This window comes from Mesoplodon bidens (genome assembly GCF_964165515.1).
Source record: "Mesoplodon bidens genome assembly, chromosome: 18".
Classification (NCBI taxonomy): domain Eukaryota; kingdom Metazoa; phylum Chordata; class Mammalia; order Artiodactyla; family Ziphiidae; genus Mesoplodon; species Mesoplodon bidens.
Genome location: NC_138175.1, coordinates 57,796,391 through 57,819,871, shown reverse-complemented (window position 1 = coordinate 57,819,871; position 23,481 = coordinate 57,796,391). Strand labels below are relative to the sequence as shown.

The window sequence follows — 23,481 nt, the reverse complement described above, 5'->3', positions numbered from 1 at the left end:
CAAGAGATGCTATGGAGCCCCTGCAGTCTCTCCATGGTCCAGGAAATTCCTTCCAGCCAAGTGGTCCAGAACGTGCTGCGCCTGCTGCCCGGCATCCTGAAAACGGCGGAACACAGCGGGCAGGTGTGAGCCCGACCCAACGGGAGCTGGCGTATGAAGCGATACCTCGCCGGGGCGCTTGAAGGCCTTGCCACAGACGAAGGGCCGGAGTTCTGAGTGGGAGATGCTGTAGCTCCTGCGGTGCGGGCAGCTCTTGAAGTACCTGAAAACACTGGGGACAACTGAAGCCTTGCGGGGTGGGGTGGGGGTTGGGCTCCAGCCAGGGGCCTCCTCCGTGTGCACGCATAGGGAACACCATTCCCGTCAGTGAGCAGGTGACGGTTCCTGAGAAGCGGGCTGAGGCCGCGGGATGGGGATGGCGGGGGTGGAGGAAGAGGAGGGGGCCGGCTTAGGGGCGGGGACCACCCTAGGGAGAGAGGGGCCCATGGCCTCCAGAGAGATTCAGGGTCAAGGTACAGGTTGGGAGGCTGAGGGGAGGACAGACGGGCGAGTAGACGAAGTTCTTTCTCCGGATTTCTCCAGCTCAAAGCCTCTCCACCCCGCGCCCGCGAGTCTAAGCGAGTGACCCAGCGGACGCACCGCTCGGGCCTCTCCGGTCGCCCGGAGCTCAGCGCCTACCTCCCGGCGCCGGCCCGCGGTGCGGAGGTCTCTCGGGTCCGAGCGCGGTGGGAAGCGGCTCGAGGGGCGGCCGCAGTAAGTCCGCCGCGCGGGGTGATGGACTCCGAGAGCCCGGAAACGGCTCCCACTCCTGCCTCCGTCTCGGCCAGACGCGGCACCCAGAAATCAGCCCCGGCCGGAAACAAACACCCACGAACAATGGTTCCGGGTGTCTGCCCGCCTCACTTCTCTGCAATAAGGGGAGAAAAGCCAATATAAAGTCATTGGCGACGTGGTAGATACAGAGGGAGGGAAGACAAAAGGGATGTCTTTTTGTCCGAAAAGTTGTGACTTTTCTTTAAAAGTCACTTTATCTATGGTTTCCCTGGCAGTTCAGTGGTTAAGACTCCGCCTTCCAATGGAGGGGGTGCGGGTTCGAGTTGGATCCCTGGTCTGGGAGCTAGGATCCCACATGCCCGGCAGCCAAAAAAACAAAACATAAACAACAGAAGCAATATTGTAACAAACTCAATAAAGACTTTAAAAAAAATGTTCCACACTTAAAAAAAAGGTCACCTTATCCTTCTGGGCTGGAGAAGGAACTAGTCGTTCTAAAATAAGAAAGACTCTCTTCAATAGGAGAGAAAATAGACCGTCTACCTACAAATAGGAACTGAAACCAGAAAGGGCTAGTGACTGGTCGGCTGCTACACAGCAAAGACAAAGAGCCAGAATTATTCAGCCGGTGGGACAACTGAGGAAACCCAGGCCTTGTGATTTAATGTGTTACATGGCAAGAAAATGGAGTCAGGTATCATTCTCCGTGTTGGTGGTAAAACCAAGGCCAGAGAGGGGTAGTCACTGGCCCTGGGTCACACAGCTAGTCGGGGCTGGCTTGTATGATGCCAGTCCCTCCACAGGGCTGGAGTGGTGGAGGGAAGTGACATCCGGGTCTAGAGTACACCTGAACTCCAGGCCTCAGGCTCCACAGCCAGCCAGGAAGTCCTGCCCTGATGAATACACCGGGATGCATTGGGCCACCCCCTGGAAAGTGGTCATCCCACCCAAGGTGGGTTAGCCGGTGCTGGCTGCGGTGGCTGGAGCGCTTGAATGCCTTCCCACAGGGGCCACACACTTAGGGGCAGAGTTCCGAGTGCAGGACACGATGCTACCTGAGGTAAAACAGGCTCTTACACGTTTATAAGCACACGGGGCAGAAGTGTGATGGGAGCTGGCCCATCTCTTTTTGCATCACCCTGAGCTGCTTCCTCAAGCCCCAGTAGGATGTGTGTGGTGATCAATAAGTGACCACTTGAGCTTGGGGGCACAGGTGAGGACAAAATAGGTGACTGAGTTTGAGATGCATCCCGAGACATTCCCAGTTTTAAAACTGAGAGGAAGAAACAAAGAAGAACCAGACAAGAACACAGATGTCTCAGCAGATTTGGCAAATTGCTACCATCTGGCCGCTGACAGGGATGAGAGAATTCATCCCTAGTTTCAAATGGGTTATTGAGGCCAGAGAGTGAGCCCACCAGTCACAAAGCCCACACGGTGCAGTTAAAACCCAGGGTCCCTGCCTCCTGGGTAAGGCTAAAGGGGAAAAGTAATGGCCCTGGGAGGTGAGGGCATCTTTCTTGCTACTTTCTCCTGCTTCCCCTGCCACCCACAGACTTGCAGCACACCCCAAGGCTGGAGATCATTCAGTCTTAACAAGAACAGCCCAGAAAAGGGTGTTGCCTTGTCCACTAGAGATGCCAGTGTCTAGCTCTGCAACCATCATCTCTCAAGCTGGACGCTGGCAACTTGGGAAAGATTCCCAGCACGTGGCTCCCCAAAGGCATCAGTTTTGTGCCCATATTAGGAGCAGACTCAGTCTGCCCTAATATATCAGGACGTGCTGAGCCAGGTCCCTGGCAAGCCTGACCCGCCGGGGGCAGAAGGAGCAGGTACAGGGAGTCCGGTGGATGAGCGGAGGCTGGCAAAGACTGCTGGGGCATTTGAAGGCCTTGCCACAAGTCTCAGAGATGAAGCCCCAGATGACCAGATGTGAGAGGCCATAGGCCTTGAGACAGACAGCATTCTGGAAGCCCTGCAGGCACTCGGGACAGCTGTACACTGGGCAAAACTTCCTGCTTGTCATTGGGCTTCTCCACTCGCACTGTGTATGCGTAGGTGTATTGTATGCCCGTCCAGTCAGAGGCTGAAGGCCCAGAGAAAGAGGAGGAGGAGAAAGGGCCAACTTGTGGGAGGAGCACTTGACTGGGGCGGGGGAACCACAGTTGATGAGAATAAAGTCATGGTCGTCCTTTTTTTGTGGGGGGGCACGTTGTGCAGCATGTGGGATCTTAGTTTCCTGACCAGGGATCGAACCTGCGCCCCCTGCAGTGGAAGCGCGGAGTCTTAACCACTGGACCGCCAGGGAAGTCCCAGTCATGGTCATCCTTGAATGAGAGAAGCAGCTAAAGGAAGGAAAAACTGCATTGACTGAAGGTGCAGAGAGGTAAGCTAAGGGTTGAGATGACCAGAGGACCTCTCTGCATCCTCCAATCTTTGCTTACCTACGTCATCCTCCACCCCCTACTCCTTAAACCCCTCATCTCTCCAAGGGGCTGGGGGACTTTTCATGGGCCTCTCTCCATGGGCTCAAACCCTAGACTTTCTAACTTTACCACATCTCCATGCTCCCGGGATTTGCACAGGCCTCTTGCATCTATCAATCGATTCCTATGATGTGCACTCAGAGTCGTCTTACACGCCCCAGAATCTGTGGGACCCATGCTTTACTATATTGCCCTCTGTCTCCTCTTTCAAACCCCTGATGGGTAGGGTGTCCTTTTCCCTTGTCTCCATTCCTCCCCATCAGGGTATCACTCTTCTCTTCTAGGACCTCCCCCAAACTCTCCGAGTTTCTTTTTCTGCCCAGATCCAAGATTTCTTCCTTTCATGCTGGTCCTGCGACACCATTAAGTGTTTCCATCCGCCCAGAAAGAAGTCTCTCATCTCCAGAGTCTGTATTCAACCCACTCCACCACCTCCCCACCATCCCTTTCCATGCCCACCAAGGCCTCCCTGGTTTCTGCCTTTTCTCTGTTCCCGAGGGGTCCTCCGACACGAACCTCCTCGACCCTCCCCAATCGTCCCCGCAATGGGTCAGTCGGGTCCGGTCTTTGACACACACACGCACACACACACACACCCGGCTGCCCCCCGTCCTCGTGCTCCTGGACCCCTCCTCCAGGCATGGCCTTTGCTGTCCGTGCGTTATGAGGAGAGGCCTTCCGACAGTCTGATCCCGGGATACAGGAGGCGAAGAGATTAAACCTTCCGGGAGCCCTAAGTGGAGCCATAGGGCTCCGACCAGCCAGGAGAGGGGTGGGGTTCACGAGAAAGCCTTCCGGCCGGAAACACAAACCCTCAAAGGAAGGGTTCCAAGTGCCTTCTGTTCCGCTGGCCTGAATCTCTGTCATTCATTCAACAAATATTTGTTTAGTGTCTCCCATACGCCAGCTTCCGGAGGTTAAAAACATGAGCCAACCAGATCGAGGTAGTCCCTGCCTTTCTCTACCTTAGAGGCAACAAATGTTATCTGTATTGCACACCTGCTGCGACAAGGAACTCTCCTAAGCCTCCTGGGGGCGACAGAGACCAAAATATTGAAATGTCTGCCCCCACCTTAGCACCTGGGAGAAGCAGGTAGGGATGACATTCACGAGACAAGCTCAACGACGGACAGCGTCCCCAAACAATCTTACACAGCCCGAGAAGAGGACTTCAAACAAAAAGCTGTCTCAAATTCAGTCCTAGTGCTTCGCAGATGAGGAAACTGAGGCCCAGAGAGGTTACGTGAGACGTTGATAGTCCCACAGCAAGGGGGTGCCAGAGCCAGGATTACACCCTAAATCCTAAAGCGGGGAGGTCTTTACACTTTCTCATCCCAATATCTTCATTTTGGACTTCCCTGGCGGTCCAGTGATTAAGACTCCGTGCTTCCCCCGTCGGGGGACTAAGATCCTGCTTGCTGCGCTGTGCAAACAAACAAAAAATCTCTAAATATCTTCATTATGGGGAAATTGTTCTATGGCCCTCTAGAGTTACAGGATTGAAGCTAAAAGAACTTTAGGGAAAGAGTTGCCTGAGTGTGAAACAGCCCTCAAGGCTAGCTGTAGATGCTGGCAAGGCAAAGCCAGAAGGCTGGGCTTCCGAGCTCCTGCCCACAAGGAGCCCTGTAAAGTCATGAAGAGCCCCTTCTTGCCTCAGTACAGACTGTCTAGAAGGATTAGGCATTCCATGCGGATTTCATAGCAAACCCCAGATGTTAATGAGGCAGCTTAGAAACAGTAGGATTCCAATTCTGGTCGAGAGGCTTGTGGGATCTTAGCTCCCCGACCAGGGATTGAACCCAGGTCCAAGGCAGTGAAAGCACCGAGTCCTAACCACTGGTCCACCAGGGAAGTCCCTTCTCCAGGGAAATCTGAAAAACATTGTGTGACACCATTCTGTTTGGTGACTCAGTTTCCCCATCTGTCATGGAGAGGCCACCATTCTTTGTTTTTCCTTTTATTTTTCTATATCAAGATGTAAGTTATGATGGAAGAAATTTTCATATGTTGAGGAATGGGGAAGTCCTTCTAGCTGATACATGATTTGACTTGAACTTTATGCTAACCAGAACAGCCTGTCTTATGGCCTGTCAAATGTACACTGTACAGCTGTGTTAACCATTAAAGAAAAGAACGCATTTAAAATCAAAATGGGGGGAGGAGGGTGAACTGGGAGATTGGGATTGACATATATACACCACTACGTATAAAACAGATAACTAATGAGAACCTACTGTATAGCACAGGGAACTCTACTCAATGGTCTGTGGTGACCCAGATGGGAAGGGAATCTAAAAAAGAGTGGATATATGTATACATATGACTGATTCACTTTGCTGTACAGTAGAAACTAACACAACATTGTAAAGCAACTATACTCCAATAAAAATTAATTTAAAAGATAAATAAGTGAAAGGAAAAAAAAATCAAAATGGAGTCACCATGGTTCAGGCATCCAAAATGGAGCTGGGTGGCCATTGCAGATGTGGTTTCAGACACGTTCCTGCATCACTGAGAACTTGAATCTTCCGAACTGCATCAGACTCAAGGCCACCACCAGCCATTCTCAAAACAGTATTTGCTAGTAGTGGCCAGCTGCCACCTTACAGCACATCTCAACTTGGCCTAATCCTATTTCAAGCGCTCAATACCAATGTATGGCTGGTGACTACCATACTGGACAGACAAATCTAGAGGAGGCCAACTAACAAACAGGCAGCTACAATGTAAGGTCATAAGTGCAATGACAGGGCACACTCCAGGGGGCCAGAAGGGGCTCATGACCCAACTGGGGGAGGAGTATAGAATTGGAAAGTTTTGGGGCTTCCCTGGTGGCGCAGTGGTTGGGAGTCCGCCTGCCGATGCAGGGGACACGAGTTCATGCCCCGGTCCGGGAAGATCCCACATGCCGCGGAGCGGCTGGGCCCGTGAGCCATGGCCGCTGAGCCTGCGCGTCCGAAGCCTGTGCTCCGCAACAGGAGAGGCCACAACAGTGAGAGGCCCGCGTACAGGAAAAAAAAAAAAAAAAAGAATTGGAAAGTTTGGGAATCCCCTAGCTGTCCAGTGGTTAGGACTCCACGCTTCCACTGCAAGAGGCATGGGCTCATCGCTGGTCGGGGAACTAAGATTCCGCAAGCTGTGCAGTGCGGCCAAAAAACTAAAAGAAAAATAATCGGAAAGTGTTCCTGGAGGTGACATCTGAGTTCAGTCTTGGAGGACAGGAGAGTTAGCCAGGCCTTGGGAACAGTGAATGCAGTTCCAAGCAGAGTGAAAAGTAGGGGCAAAAGCCAGGACAGAAAACAGCCCAACTATTCTTCTTTCAGAGTGACTAAGCATCATGTGCTCAGCCAGGGACGATGCTGACCGGAGACAACAAGGACCAGACTGAAGAACATGGAGTTTGTGCTGCAGGCATCACAGGAGAGTCTGGAGCTAGTCAGGGAACTATCATGTGAGGACTTCACAGGGATTCCGGTGGAAATGGCAGCCTGAAGGGGTGCCTCACCCAGCCTGGGAGCCTGAGGTAGGCAGGAGTCAGAGGTTGCTTTCTGGAGGAAATAAGGCCTGAAAAAATGGCCAGGATCCCCCAGGAAAGGTTACTCTGGGCAGCAAGACCAGCCTAAGACCTGGCGCCTGGAGAAATGAAAGTGTGTGTGTTTCAGTGGGGGTGTGACACACGTTGTGTGTCTCAAATGATGAGAGAGGAGGCTGGAGAGCTTGGCGGGCACTAGATGTAGGGCTTCCAACTCCAGGCAGAGGAGTTGGGATTTTTGTCTTGCGGTAAGCTCTCTTGCTGTGGAAGGATTTTGAGCTGGGAAAGGACAAGATTAGTTCCAAATTTTTGAAAGGTCTGTTTGCTTATGTTGGCGGGCTAGAGAGTGGAAGCTGGGGGACTACGGAACAGTCTGGTGCTGAATCTACATGAGAAAGAACGAGGCTTGAGTTACGGAAGGGGCGGTGGGGATTGAGAAATTCCTCCAAAATCTTGATGTTAATGCTCAAATGCCTGATTTTAATGCCCTCAAGAATTTCAGAGCTGCAGAAAGGAGTCAACATGCGAAAATATATTAGCATTACCTCCCACGTGTTACATACTGTCCGTGCAAAGACATTATTATGCTAGGTACTTTCATACGTGATTTTATTTAATTTCTCTAAGAGGTTAATCCGTTCAGTTTTCAGTGAGAAAACTGAGGTGCAGAGAGGGAGTTCATTGCTCAAGGGCACGGTGGCAGCGACTAAGCGAGACGCGGAGGCCCGACACCCCACACCACACGCCACAACCCCCAACCCTCGACCAGAGAGTCTTTTTTGCGTCTTTAGTTCCCACCTTCAGAGGCCAACTCCCTTCCCCACACCTCCCTCCGTTTCCCCGCCCCCCACCCCGTGGCCCTTCTAGCCCAGGCCAGCCTCTCTATGGTTCCCCACCCCCACCCCTCTACCCACACGCTGCCTCTCGTTTGCCTCCCACCCTGGCCTCTCTATCCACCGCCAACTTCTCCATGGTCCCCCTTCTCCCTAGTTCTGTACTTAACGGCTCCTCCTCTAAACTCCACAAAATCGGCCATCAGTCCCCCCACCCCGCGCTCAATACCGATGCATGCTGCCTCTGAGCTGCTTCTCTGGTCAGGCCGAGCGGAAACGGCTGCCAATGGGGAAGTGCTTTTAGGGAAGGCCCTGCAAAGGAGGGACCCCGCACTTCTAAGGGGTGACCCTGTGCTAAAGCGGCCCATTTCAGACCCTTTGCGAAAATGCTCTGGCTGGAAACACGAGGCCCAGAGAGGAAGGATCTAATTTGCACTTGGGCCCACCTCTAATAAGTGGGATCCCAAAAGGATCACTCTCTATAGGAGTTTCCTGTCTCTTCTTTCATTTTTGTTCCGACAGTGTCAGAGACAGACAAGGAAATCGGGAAATGCCCGCCTCCTTACACAGATTGGGGGAAATGAGGCCAAGAATGGGGAAGGAACTTGCTCAGAACTAGTCAACCAGGAACCAAATGGGAATCAAGCCAGGGTCTCCTGGTTCCCAGTTCCCAGAACCTCAGCGGTTTTTCTGTTTTAAAATAGGTGAAGCAGATAGTAACAGCAAGGCTCCTAAAAGAGGCATGCAGGACCATCACATCCAGGTTCCAGTCTGGTTCCCAACCTGATCTACAGGGATTCTCCTTAACACATAGCAAAGCAGATGTAATTCTTTCCCTCAAAAGTAGTTAAGCATAACTGCAGAGGTGGATTCACCATGAAGCTAATGAACCTTAAGCTTCCAAGGCTTCTCACTTGCACAAGGCTTTCCCTGGGTAGTGAGTGTTGACAATTCAAAGAGTACTTAAGATTAGTCACTGCTTAAAAAAAAAAAAAAAAAAAAAAAACTTGCACCTAAATGTCCAGAGACAAATGAATGGCTAAAGAAGATGGGCCGTGTATATACAACGGAATATTACTCAGCCATAAAAAAGAATGAAATAATGCCATTTGCAGCAACATGGATGGACCTAGAGATGATCATATTAAATGAAGTCAGACGGAGAAAGACATATATCATATGATATCACTTATATGTGGAATCTAAAATATGATACATATGAACTTATATACAAAACAGAAAAAGACCCCTCAGACATAGAAAATAAGCTTATGGTCGCCAAAGGGGAAAGGTGTGGGGGGAGAGGGATAAATTAGGAGCTTGGGATCAACATATACACACTACTATACATAAAATAGATAACCAACAAGGACCTACTGTATAGCACAGGGAACTCTACTCAATATTGTGTAATAACCTATAAGGGAAAAGAATCTAAAAAAGAATAGATATAGGGCTTCCCTGGTGGCGCAGTGGTTGAGAGTCCGCCTGCCGATGCAGGGGACACGGGTTCGTGCCCCGGTCTGGGAAGATCCCACATGCCGCGGAGCGGTTGGGCCTGTGAGCCATGGCCGTTGGGCCTGCGCGTCCGGAGCCTGTGCTCCGCAACGGGAGAGGCCACAACAGTGAGAGGCCCGCATACAGCAAAAAAAAAAAAAAAAAAAAAAAAAAAGAATAGATATAGATATAGATATATATATGTCTCCAAATCACTCTGCTGTACAACTGAAACTAACACAACATTGTAAATCAATTATGCTTCAACTTAAACAGTTTTTTAAAGGATAAATAACATATTTTTTTAAAAAAAGCCTGCAACACTCTGCAACCTTAAATTCATAGGTGAAGGAAACTTGCTTAGAAGTTTCCCAAACTTGACAACAATACTAAAATAACTGTGCATCTGAAATTAAAGTTTAAGTTAATAGTAAAGAAATGTTTTGACCAATCACATTATAGGAAAGATCAGATAATCTTTCTGTTCTCTCTACAGAAAATGATATTATAATATTGTTGTCATATAAAAAGCCAATCAAGGAAAATAGAGGGAAAGCATTACAGAGCTGAGTCAGGTAGTAAACTAATTAAAATGCTATCTATATGTGCTTCTCAGTTTTGGGGGCTGTGCGTGGTAACTGTCACCTTTTGAATTTCGTAATTGGTTGCAACTTAGTTTCTCATGCTAAATAAATGTTCTCTTGTATACCTTTTTTTTGTATTTTACATTTTGTATTTCTAAGCTGTACAAGCTTCACACCCTACAAACCTGGATCTGACCCTGTGTGTTCTCAGTAAACACTAGTGGGACTTCCCTGATGGCGCAGTAGTGAAGAATCTGCCTGCCGATGCAGGGGACATGGGTTCGAGCCCTGGTCCAGGAAGATTCCACATGCCATGAAGCACCTAAGCCCATGCGCCACAACTACTGAGCCTGTGCTCTAGAGCCCGCGAGCCACAACTACTGAAGCTCGTACACCTAGAGCCCGTGCTCCGCAACAAGAGAAGCCACCGCAATGAGAAGCCCATGCACCGCAACAAAGAGTAGCCCCCGCTGGCCACAGCAAAGATCGTGCGCAGCAACAGAGACAACACAGCCCCAAAAAAATCAATTAATTAATTTTTTTAAAAAAAGAAATGTTTGTTGAATGAGTGAACACATATACCATTTTAAAATAAATAAACAAACACACACTAGTTATTATTGTCAGTATTACTGTAACCTGCAGACCCAATAGGAAGGCTTGAGGATGATCTACAATTTAAGGATGACTGTTGGCTTAGGACTTCAGACAGCCATAGTCACCATCTTCTTATTCATCCACACACTTAGGTATTGACTCATTAATTCAATACATGGCTACTGAATACCTGTATTCAGTACTGAATGCCCAGACATGAGTGTGGGTGGTGGAGACACAGCAGGAAATTATACAGACGTGGTCTCTGCCTTCAGGGAGCTTACAGTCTGATAAGAATTGTCCATGGGATTGGTTTGATGTTTTCAAAAATCAGATTTAAAAAGTCGTCTACAAGCTCTCTCCACCCCACATTTTATTATGACAATTTTCTTTTTTTCTTTTTTAATCTTTTGGCCACACTGCACAGCATGTGGGATCTTAGTTCCCTGACCAGGGAATTGAACCCCGGGGCCCCTGCATTGGCAGTGTGGAGTGTTAACTACTGGACCACCAGGGAATTCCCAGAAATTTTCAACCACAGAGAAAAGTTGAAAGAATCACATAGTGAACATGCATACACCTATTATATAGGCTTATAACTTTTAAATATCATTAGAGGTTGATCCTAAAAGAGCATCATGTTCAGCTGATTCTTTTTTTTTTTTTTTTTTGCGGTACGCGGGCCTCTCACTGTTGTGGCCACTCCCATTGCGGAGCACAGGCTCCGGACACGCAGGCCCAGCGGCCATGGCTCACGGGCCCAGCCGCTCCGCGGCATGTGGGATCCCCCTGGACCGGGACACGAACCCGTGTCCCCTGCATCGGCAGGCGGACTCTCAACCACGGCGCCACCAGGGAAGCCCTCTTTTTTTTTTAAGATTTAATCTTATTTATTTTTGGCTGCACTGGGTCTTCATTGCTGTGCACGGGCTTTTCTCTAGTTGCGGCGAGCAGGGGTTTCTCTTGTTGTGGAGCACAGGCTCTAGGCGCGCGGGTTTCAGTAGTTGTGGTGCACAGGCTCAGCAGTTGTGGCACATGGGCTGTAGAGCACAGGCTCAGTAGTTGTGGTGCGTGGGCTCAGTAGTTGTGGCTCGCAGGCTCAGTAGTTGTGGCACATGGGCTCAGTAGTTGTGGCGCGTGGGCTCTAGAGCACAGGCTCAGTAGCTGTGGTGCACAGGCTTAGTTGCTCTGCAGCATGTGGAATCTTCCCGGACCAGGGCTCGAACCCATGTCCCCTGCATTTGCAGGTGGATTCTTATCCACTGTGCCACCAGGGAAGCCCCTCAGCTGATTCTTTTTTTCACAGCTTTATTGAGATCTAACTCACATGCCATATAATTCACCCATTTAAAGTGTACAATTCGTCACAGGTATGTGCAGGATCACCACAGTCAACCTTAGAATGCTGCGTCCCCTCAGAAGGAAAACCTGTACCCTTTAGCTGTAACGTTCTTACTCCCTCAATTCCACTCCACCTCCCACCCCAAGGAGCCACTCATCTACTTTCTGTCTCTATAGATTTCCCTGTTCTGGACATCTCATATGAATGGGATAATAAACTGTGATCTTTTGTGTCAGCTTCACTCACTATTTTAAAAAATTGAAGCACAGTTGATTTACAATGTTATACCAGTTTCAGGTGTATAGCACAGTGATTCAGGATTTTTACAGATTATACTCCATTAAGTTATTACACAATAACGGCTATATTTTCCTGTGCTGTACAATATATCCTTGTTGCTTATCTATTTTATAAATAGTAGTTTATATCTCTTAATCCCACACCCTTATCTTGCCCCTCTCTTAATAAACTTAAAAGCTTTTACACAGCAAAGGAAACCATCAACAAAACAGACAACCTATAGAATGGGAGAAAATATTTGCAAATGATTTGGCCAACAGGGATTAATATCCAAAATATATAAACAGCTTATACAACTCAATATTAAAAAACTAAACAACCCAATCAGAAAATGGGCAGAAGACCTGAATAGACATTTTTCCAAAGAAGACGTACAGATGGATAACAGGCACATGAAAAGATGTTCAACATGGCTAATTATTAGAGAAATGCAAATCAAAATGATGAGATATCATCTCCCCCCTGTCAGAATGGCTATCATCAAAAAAATCTACAAATAACAAATGGTGAGAATGGTAATAATGGTGGAGAAAAAGGAAAGCTTCTACATTGTTGGTGGGAATGTAAACTGGTGCAGCCACTATGGAAAACAGTACCAAGGTTCTTCATAAAACTAAAAATAGAACTACCATATGATCCAGCAATTCCACTCTTGGATATATATCCAGAAAAAAAACAAAAGCACTAATTCTAAAAGATACATGCACCCTAATGTGCATAGGAACACTATTTACAATAGCCAAGACATGGAAGCAACCTAAGCGTCCATCAACAGACAAAAGGATACAGAAGATGCGGTATATATATACAATGGAATACTATTCAGCCATAAAAAATGAAATTCTGTCATTTGCAGAAACACAGCTGGACCTAGAGAATATTATGCTTAGTGAACTAAGTCAGAGAAAGACAAACGACAAGACAAATTCCACTTATATGTGGAATATAAAAAATAAAACAAATGAATGTATATAGCAAAATACAAACAGACTCAGAGATATAGAAAACAAGCTAGTGGTTACTAGTCGGGAAAGGGAAGGGGGGAGGGGCTTCTTCACTGATCAGAATACTTTCAAGGTTCCTCCATGTTGTGGCAGGTATCAGTACTTCCTTCCTTTTTGTGGCCAAATAAAATTTCATTTTATGGATATACACCACATTTTGCTTATCCATTCCTCCGTCGATGACATTTGGGTTGTTATGAACAATGCTGCTATAAGCATTTGTTTACAAGGTTTTGTGTGGACATATATTTTCATGTCTCTTGGGTACACACCTATGAGTGGAATTGCTAGGTCATATGGTAACTCTATCAGTCAATTCATTTAAAAGACAGGAGATCCAAGTCCAGAGAGGAGAGATGACGTGCTCAAGGCAGGGACAGAAAGAAGTAAGGCTAACACGCACCCCTGCAACTTCTGATTCCAAGTCCAAGACCCTTACTGCCAATTTTTTAGTGGTTCCATGTAGCCAGACTTGTAGCCTCAGGTCATGCAACAGACTGTTAGTGTAGTGCCAGTCCCTGAGGGTAACAGACAAGAGGGGAAAAGGCAAGGAATCCACAATTACTGAGCACCATCTGGTTCCCAGAATTACGCTAGACTGTAGCACTCTCAAAGGGAGAAAGGACATCACTTGCCCAAAATTGTATAGCAAGTGGATAGACGGATCTGGATCCAGGCGCATCTGACTTCAAAGCTTATGGTCATTCCACTGAACTATGCCCTCCTCTTCAAATATTTCATATTTTCAGTGTTAATATTCTCAATATCTCAATCTTCTATATCCATTAATTCAGTTATTCATTCACTCATCTGTTCATTCATTCACCAAACATTCACTGAGGTATTTATATGCCTCCTCTCTGTGGATGCAGAGATGGAATTGACTCTGCCCTCAAAGAAGGGAGAACAGAGGATGAGTTTCACGCTCTAAACCCTGTGCCGTGAAAGATCTCATTTAATAAAGAGAATCTCAGTGGAATACCATTTCACACAAGTCAGACTGGCAAAAATTGAAGTTTGACAAGTATTGTTAAAGATGTCAAGTAAGGCGACTGCCCAGTCATCGGTGGTGGATGTGTAAACTGGTAACAATTGTAGCTAATACATGGTGCCTACTTTGTGCCATAAAACACTTTACGCATAATCACTCATTTCATCCTCACAGCACCTTACACTTAACTGTGTTGAGTAAATACTATTATAATTTTTGTTCTGCAGATGAGGCAAAGGAGAAGGTTGACTTTCTATTAGACACAGCAGGTACATACAATGCCTAAGGCCCAGGACACTCTTAGGAGCCCAGGAAAAACATTTTAATTTTAAATTCAGAAGAAAAAAGAATGTAATCCAGACTAGCTTATGTTTGTCTTTATACCAACACAGATATAACATACAAGTTTAAATACACTTTTTGGAATGAAGGAGGCCACAAAGGCACAAATGCCAGGGCCCAGGAAAGCACTGGAGACCATGAGTGGTTAAAGAACTTACCCAAGAGGGACTTCCCTGGTGGCACAGTGGTTAAGAATCCGCCTGCCAACGCAGGGGACATGGGTTCGATCCCAGGTCCGGGAAGATCCCACATGCCGCAGAGCAACTTAAGCCCGTGCGCCACAACTACTGAGCTTATGCTCTAGAGTCCAAGAGCCACAACTACTGAGCCCATGTGCCACAACTACTGAAGCCTGCGTCCCTAGAGCCCATGCTCCGCAACAAGAGAAGCCACCGCAATGAGAAGCCTGTGCACCACGAGGAAGACTAGCCCCCACTCGACGCAACTAGAGAAAGCCCGCGCACAGCAACGAAGACCCAATGCAGTGCTCCCTTCAGCAGCACATATACTAAAATTGGAACGATACAGAGAAGATTAGCATGGCCCCTGCGCGAGGATGACACACAAATTCGTGAAGCGTTCCATATTTTTGGAAAACATAGGCAGAACACTCCATGACATACATCACAGCAAGATCCTTTCTGACCCACCTCCTGGAGAAATGGAAATAAAAACAAAAATAAACAAATGGGACCTAATGAAACTTAAAAGCTTTTGCACAGCAAAGGAAACCATAATCAAGACGAAAGGACAACCCTCAGAATGGGAGAAAATATTTGCAAATGGAGCAATTGACAAGGGATTAATCTCCAAAATTTACAAGCAGCTCATGCAGCTCAATAACAAAAAAACAAACAAGCCAATCCAAAAATGGGCAGAAGACCTAAATAGACATTTCTCCAACCTGTATAAAGAAGATATACAGGTTGCCAACAAACACATGAAAGAATGCTCAGCATCATTAATTCTGAGAGAAATGTAAATCAAAACTACAATGAGATATAATCTCACACCAGTCAGAATGGCCATCATCAAAAAAATCTACAAACAATAAATGCTGGAGAGTGGGCAGAGAAAAGGGAACCCTCTTGCACTGTTGGTGGGAATGTAAATTGGTACAGCCACTACGGAGAACAGTATGGAGGTTCCTTAAAAAACTAAAACTGGAACTACCATACGACCCAGCAATCCCACTACTGGGCAAATACCCTGAGAAAACCATAATTCAAAAAGAGTCATGTGCCACAATGTTCATTGAGGCTCTATTTACAATAGCCAGGACATGGAAGCAACCTAAGTGTCCATCGACAGATGAATGGATAAAGAAGATGTGGCACATATATACAATGGAATATTACTCAGCCATAAAAAGAAATGAAACTGAGTTATTTGTAGTGAGGTGGATGGACCTAGAGTCTGTCATACAGAGTGAAGTAAGTCAGAAAGAGAAAAACAAATACCGTATGCTAACACATATATATGGAATCTAAAAAAACAAATAAAAGAAAAAAAAGAAAATGGTCAGAAGAACCTAGGGGCCAGACCGGAATAAAGATGCAGACCTACTAGAGAAGGGACTTGAGGACACGGGGAGGGGGAAGGGTAAGCTGGGACGAAGTGAGAGAGTGGCATGGACGTATATACACTACCAAATGTAAAATAGATAGCTAGTGGGAAGCAGCCGCATAGCACAGGGAGATCAGCTTGGTGCTTTGTGACCACCTAGAGGGGTGGGATAGGGAGGGTGGGAGACGCAAGAGGGAAGAGATATGGGGATATATGTACATGTATAGTTGATTCACTTTGTTATAAAGCGGAAACTAACACACCATAGTAAAGCAATTATACTCCAATAAAGATGTTAAAAAAAAAAAACCCCAATGCAGACCATAAATAAATAAATAAATAAATGTTCCTTTAAAAAAAAAAAAAAAAGAACTTACCCAAGATTTCCCAGCTCGTAGGTGGTGGAGATATTATGACGAGCAGTTGGGTGATATCTGCCAAATTGAAGATGGAAGTTGAAGATGTTCCTGTTCTTTGATCCAGCAACTCAACTCTCAGGTATATAACTTAGCGAAAACTCCCATCTGGGTTCAAGGAGATGTAAGCAAGAATTTTCATAGCAGTATCATTTGTAATCATCAAAAACTGGTTACATTCAGGTACCACCTGACACTGGTCAGAATGACCATCATTAAAAATCTACAAATAGGGGCTTCCCTGGTGGCGCAGTGGTTGAGAGTCCGCCTGCCGATGCAGGGGACGCGGGTTCGTGCCCCGGTCTGGGAAGATCCCACATGCCGCGGAGCAGCTGGGCCCGTGAGCCATGGCCACTGAGCCTGCGCGTCCGGAGCCTGTGCTCTGCAACGGGAGATGCCACAACACTGAGAGGCCCGTGTACCACAAAAAAAAAAAAAAAAAAAAAAAAAAAAAAAAAAATCTACAAATAATAAATGCTGAAGAGGGTGTGGAGAGAAGGGGACCCTCCTACACTGTTGGTGGGAACGTAAATTGGTGCAGCCACTGTGGAGAACAGTATTGAGGATCCTCAAAACACTAAAAATAGAATTACCATATGACCCAGCAATCCCACTCCTGGGCATATATCCAGAGAAAACTCAAATTTGAAAAGATACATGCACCCCTATGTTCATAGCAGCACTATTTACAATAGTCAAGACATGGAAGCAACCTAAACGTCCATCGACAGATGATGGGATTAAGAAGTTGTGAGATATATATATATTTCATTCTTTTTTATGGCTGAGTAGTATTCCATCACATATATATCCATCATATATCCATCATATATTCCATCATATACCTATGATGCAATACTATTAAGCCATAAAAAAGAATGAAGTCATGCCATTTGCAGCAACATGGATGGACCTAGAGATGATCACACTAAGTGAAGTAAGTCAGAGAAACACAAACATTATACAGTATCACTTACGTGAGGAATCTTAAAAATAGTACAAATGAACTTATTTACAAAACAGGAACAGACTCACAGACATAGAAAACAAACTTAGGGTTACCATAGGGGAAAGGGAGAAGGGATAAATTGGGAGTATGGGGTCAGCAGATGCACAGTACTACAGACAACCCGCAGCGCGCTGGCCACGCATGTGTCTCTTGCTTCCCCAGTGTTGGGACTGAACAGACCCAAGGGCGCCCCTTCCTCCAGACTCTGACCACCCTCCAAGCTTTCTTCCAGTCACAACCTTGGAATCACCCACTCAGCTCTCCTCGGCCTCCGGGACCAGCCAACACCATTTACTGAGCTTAGCTCCTTGCTGCCGACCAAGCATGAGCTCCCAGATTCGTCACAATTACTCCGCCAGGTGGAGGCCGCCGTCACCCGCCTGGTAACGTGCATCAGCCGCTCTCCCACACCTACCTGTCTCTGCGCTTCTCTTTCGACCCGACGCAGCAGCTCGCGGGGGCGTGAGACATCGTTTCGCGAACTGACCGAGGAGAAGCCGGAGGGCCCGAGGTCACTGGAAAAGGCAAGAGCAGCGCTGTGGCCGCGCCCTCTTCCAGGACGTGCCGAAGCCGTCCCAGGAGCCGTGGGTAAAGCCCAGGACGCCGTGGAAGCCGCCCGGCTGACGGAGAAGAACCTGCGCCAGGCCCTGTGGGTCCGCAGACCCTCGGTTCTCCCCGCGCAGACTCCACCTCTGGACTTCCTGGAGCCACTTCCTGGATGAGCAGGTGAAGCTCGTCAAGAAGATGGGCGACCACCTGACCAACCTCCGCAGGCTGCTCGGCCCCCAGGCTGGGCTGGGCGAGTGTCTCTTCCAAAGGCTCAGCCCCAGGCACCACTAGGAGCCCCTGGAGCCCAGCGGCCTGTGAGGAGCCCCTCTGGGGTCAGGGCTTCTGCCTGCAGCCTGTCCCTGCAGCCACTGGGCAGCTTGTTAACCGCCCTGGAGCCCTCTCCGAGCCCTGGGCCAAAGGGAAACAATAAAGCTTTCTGCAGCAAAAAAATTAAAAAATAAAAAATAACCAACAAGGATCTACTGTATAGCACAGGGTACTATATTCAACATCTTGTAATAAATTATAATGGAAAAAATGTTTAAAGGAATATTTCTATCCAAAAAAGAATATATATGTATATATGCATATATATATGTATATCAGAATCACTTTGCTGTACACCTGAAACTAACACAATATTGTAAATCAGCTATACTTCAATAAAAAGGAAAAAAATTGGAACCAACCCAATGTCCTTCAACAGGAGAATGAAAAAATGTACTATGGCATCATCACCAGTGGGTTATCACAGCAGCATTGACAATGAGTGACTAGACTACAGGTATCCATGTTTACAAATATAAAAAACAATGTCGAGGGGGCAAAAAGTTAGAGAAGCTTACACTAAAATGATATCATTTATCCTAAACATGTTAACATACGCAGAACAATATCACGTTGTATCAGATATGTAGCGAAATAGGAATGCATATGTGGGAATGATAAACAGAAAATGCAAAACCTAATAACCTTAGGGGAGGGAGGGAGGAAAATGGATGGGGGGTACACAGAGGGCTTAGACTGCTTCTGTAAAGTTGTATAGTCTTCTAAGTTTATTAGTGAGGATAGGGAGCCATTTATATGATTCCAAATAATTTTTGTATACAGAAATGGTTCAAAATAAAATTAAGAAAAGACTCTCTAGGACTTCCCTGGTGGAACAGTGGTTAAGAATCCACCTGCCAATGCAGGGGACAAATGTTCGATCCCTGGTCCGGGAAGATCCCACATGCCGCTGAGCAACTAAGCCCATGTGCTACAAATACTGAGCTCGCGTGCAACTACTGAGCCCACGTGCCTAGAGCCTGTACTCCACAACAAGAGAAGCCACCACAATGAGAAACCCACACACTGCAACAAAGAGTAACCCCTGCTCGCCACCACTAGAGAAAGCCCACCTGCAGCAACAAAGACCCAATGCAGCCAAAAGAAAAAAGAAAAAGAAGAAAAAAGACTCCCTAGGTTTATCAGACAAGATACAATAGGTTCTGCTGCAGTAACAAACAACCCCAAAGCTCGGTGGCTTTAATCAAACAAATGATAATTTTAAATGCTATATATCCAAGGAAGATGAGCATCAGTTTCTGGTCACTGTAGATACATACTCTGGAATTCAGGCTGATAGAAACTTCACTTCACCCAATAGATCTCCACACACAGAACAGCCTGGATGGAAAGTGGTGAACAGCTTGCTGGCTCTTATCTTGTGCTGAAGTTGACACACATTGGTTTCACTTATAGTTCATTGGGCAAAGGGAATCACATGGCCACGTCTAACCGCAAAGGAAAATGCAATCTTATCACGTTCCCATAAGGAGAAACAGAGAATTTAGGAATGACCTTCATGTTTAGCATCTCCTACCCTGCCCTGCCAAGAAAACAACTTAAGGTTGTTCCAAAGATCTTGCATATCTCTTTCTTATTAGGTTTTACAACCCTCTACAGTTTTGTACATGAGAAAATGCAGGCACAGTCTAGAGAAGTATGTTGACCTCTCCAAGGTCACGCACCCAGGCCATGAAATTAACAGTTGGAGGGCTAAGACCTCAGCCCTGTCCTTGGTGCTGCCGAAAACCGCCAGTCTTTGGGCTCTTTCCTCCAAAAGAGCGTTTCCCGGGACTTCCCTGGCGGTCCTGTAGTTAAGACTCCGCACTTCCACTGCAGGGGGCACGAGTTCATCCCTGGTCGGGGAACTAAGATGCCGCATGCCATTGCGCGTGGCTGAAAAAAAAAAAAGCGTTTCCCAAACGTCACACCACCTAAGGACTTTGGCAAATAAGTCCCAGTATCACCAGTGTTGCTGTTTGCTGAATATCTTTCTGCAAACGGACTTTAAACACCTTACATTCATAAACTTTGCCTCACTAGGTTATCACGAGCCATGCAGAGGAGGTGACCACAAAAATGTGTAACATGAAAAGAGAACAAAGGTTATACAATTCTGGTCAGTGTCAACTGACTGACAGAGCTTACTCATATAGGTTAAAAAGAGAAATTCGAATTAGTTCGCAGCCACCCAGTAACCCACGCAGGCTGTCTCCTACGGGAACTGACAGGTAATTAGGAAGAAATTCATCACTCTCTCCCCGGGGAGGGGGAGACCCGGCTCCCGGGAAGCCCCGGCCCGTCCTCCAGTGCGCCTGCGCCGAGGCGCTGACGCCAGCCCAGGCCACGCCCCCTCCCGGAGCGATCACTTGTCCTCGGGGGCGGGGCCTGGGCACAAGATGGCCGCTGCGCGCCCGGAGCCCCCGAGTCCGAGCTCAGCGGCCCCGGAGCCGAGATCCCCGGAGCCTCCGGACCTGGTGCGGGCGAGGAAGGGGCTTGGGCGGGGATCTCGAGGCGGGAGGAGGGCGCGGGGGGGCGGGGCCAGGGCGGGGCTTAGGGCGGGGCGGGGAAGGTATTTAGGGCTCCGGCCCTGGGGGCGGTGCTTCTCGGGGCGGGCGAGGGGTGGGGCTTAGCACGGAGCCTATGAGGGTGGAGGGGCGGTGCCTGAGTGGGGGGTGGAGCCTGAGGAGGGGGTTGGGCGGAAAATCTGAGCTGGGGATAGGTCCAGAGAGAGGAGTCCCAGGGATGAAGTTTGTCTAATTAGGGGGCGGAGCCTTCAGAGGGCGGGGCCTCAGAAATTCTAAGGTGGGAGGTTGGGAAGGTGACCCTGAAAGACAAAGGTGTGGGGTTACGGTTGGGGCATGCACGTTGGGGTGGGGGGATGATTCTGCAAGGGTCTGAGTGATGCGTCCTGATGCCCAGGGGAGGATTTGGGGGGAGAAATGACTGCTCCAGGTGACCTTGGAACCCCACTCAGGATGGGAGAATATCTGAGGACAACCATCCATTCAATAGACATTTACTCAGCTCCTACTTGGGCTAGACAGATGGAGACGTGAATGAGACACATAAGCTGTATTCTTTTGCAGCTTGCAGTTGGGTAGGGAAGAGAGACAATAGACGAGACTTACTGTGTTACGTTCTATAAAAAAGAGTGAGCCGATAGAGTTGGGGGGTAGGGAAGCTAAATTTAGACGAGAGAAGTCAGCTGTGTGCCGGCTTATATTTACACTAGGGTCAGAGAGATAAGCCGGAGCCGGATCATGATGGATAGTAGATGGCGTTTTTGGATTTTAAGAGCAGTTGGAATCGTGGGATGGTTTTGAGTGGGAAAAATGACTGCCGTCTGATTTCCGTTTTCAAAAGGTCATTCGGGCTGCTTTGGGGAGGTGGGTTATAAGGGAGCAGGCGTAGGAACAGAGTCATTCAGAGGGTCAGGGGGCTTGGCAAGAAATGATTGGCTTAATTGTAAGTGGGTTGGAGGAGAGAAATGGCTGGATCTGCGATATATTTTGGACAGGAGGGGACGTCTTGGTGGTCACAGCAGAATCTCTGGGGAAGGAGAGCCGAATCTAGAAATTAAGGGGCTCAGTATGGTACAGAGTGTGTTTAGTAAGGCATGTTGGGGAGGCCTTGAGGCAGAGTCCACAGGCTCCTTGTTTCTTCCCCCCCCTTCACCCAGGTCCTGGTGCCTGATGACAGCCGCCCGGCCACGCCCCCGAGTGACCTCATCGAGATCCAGGTGGTGAGGGTGACGGGCACCACGCTGGTACCTGAGCCCCCGGAGCCAGGTTCTCTCCACTGTGCCTTGTGCCCAGCTGTCTTCCGGCTGGTCTCCGAGCTGCTGTTCCACGAACACGGCCACCTGGCGGGGGCTGAGGGTGGTGGGCAGGGTGGGGACCCAAGCCGGTGTCACGTGTGTGGCCACAGCTGTCCAGGCCCCGCCAGCCTCCGTGCCCACTACAGCCTGCACACGGGAGAGCGGCCCTACCGCTGCCCGCTCTGCCCCCGGGCCTTCAAGGCCCTGGCACCTCTGCTGCGGCACCAGCACCGACACGGGGTGGAGCCGGGGACCTCTCAAAGGCCTCCGGAGGCGGCGGCGGCTCGAGAACAGCGGCCGGGGGTGCCCCAGGAGAGGTCGGAGGTGGTGATGGCTGCGGCGGCCGCAGGCGCGGCGGTGGGGAAGCCTTTCGCCTGCAGGTTCTGCGCCAAGCCGTTCCGCCGCTCCTCAGACATGCGAGACCACGAGCGGGTGCACACGGGCGAGCGGCCCTACCACTGCGGCGTGTGCGGCAAGGGCTTCACCCAGTCCTCGGTGCTCAGCGGCCACGCCCGCATCCACACTGGCGAGCGCCCCTTCCGCTGCACCCTCTGCGATCGCACTTTCAACAACTCCTCCAACTTCCGAAAGCATCAGCGCACCCACTTCCACGGGCCAGGACCGGGGTTGGGAGACTCTGGAAGTCAGCTGGCATCGGGGGCCGACGGGTCAGGGAGTGGGTGTGGGGCAGGAAACACTCTGGAAGAGGGACGTGGGGAGACCGCCAAAGTGAAGGTGGAGATCGACCAGTAGTCCGGGAGAGCAGCAACGTGGGAGGTCGGCGGCAGGTTGCAGGGGAGGGGTGGGTGGGAGACGGAGGCAGGGGAGGAAGGGGAGAGGTTGGGGGAGAGGTGACATAAGAGCCCACGGAGATGGCAACGAGCGGCCAGGGTGGGCGAGCAGAGGGAGAAGCGGGCTTAGGACGCTCACAAACCACACAGCACCTGCCTGAGATTCAGAGGAAGGCAAAGAGGCAGCCCTGTGGATGCCCAGCGAAGTGCAAGGAACACGGGCTCGATTTCATTGCCCCATTTGCCCCCCTGACGGGTTGTCCTTGCGCAAGACACAGCTTGCGGCAGCAGAGCTGAGCACTGCAGAGGGGGTCCAGGATGGAACCTTTTGCCTACCTCACTGGATTGCACTGACCATGGGATGCCTACCCGTCCTCAGGCAGAAGACGCCCACCGGGTCCTCCTTAAAGAGACTGGGACCCCATCACCTCGAAGCCAGAGGGTCCCCAAGTCATAGCCAAGAGCGCTCAGGTCGCAAGGATGGAAGCCTGACCCTAAGAATTTTGACTGCAGGAGCTGCTAGCCGTGCTCCCACGTGGCCCGTCCCCGAGCCCCCCAGACTCCTTCCAAGGCAACTGGAAGCCCAGACCACGGACAGTCACCAAACATCCCCCTCCTAAGCCTTCAGGCTCAGAGCCCATGGTCCCCCAGGTCTACGAAGTAGCCTCAAGTTTCTCTAATTAGCTTCACTCCCAATTTGAAGCAAACGGCTTACAGCCTG

General features: G+C 48.9%; 1 protein-coding gene across 1 annotated transcript; it reads left to right on the top strand.

The window, feature by feature from the left end:
* Positions 1 to 20,532: 20,532 nt before the first annotated feature.
* ZNF784 (zinc finger protein 784) lies at positions 20,533 to 22,751 on the top strand. Its single transcript, XM_081215992.1, has 2 exons — positions 20,533 to 20,626; positions 21,832 to 22,751. Exons 1-2 carry the CDS (start codon positions 20,549 to 20,551, stop codon positions 22,720 to 22,722), a joined length of 969 nt encoding a protein of 322 aa, XP_081072118.1. The 5' UTR covers positions 20,533 to 20,548; the 3' UTR covers positions 22,723 to 22,751.
* The last annotated feature ends 730 nt before the right edge of the window (positions 22,752 to 23,481 follow it).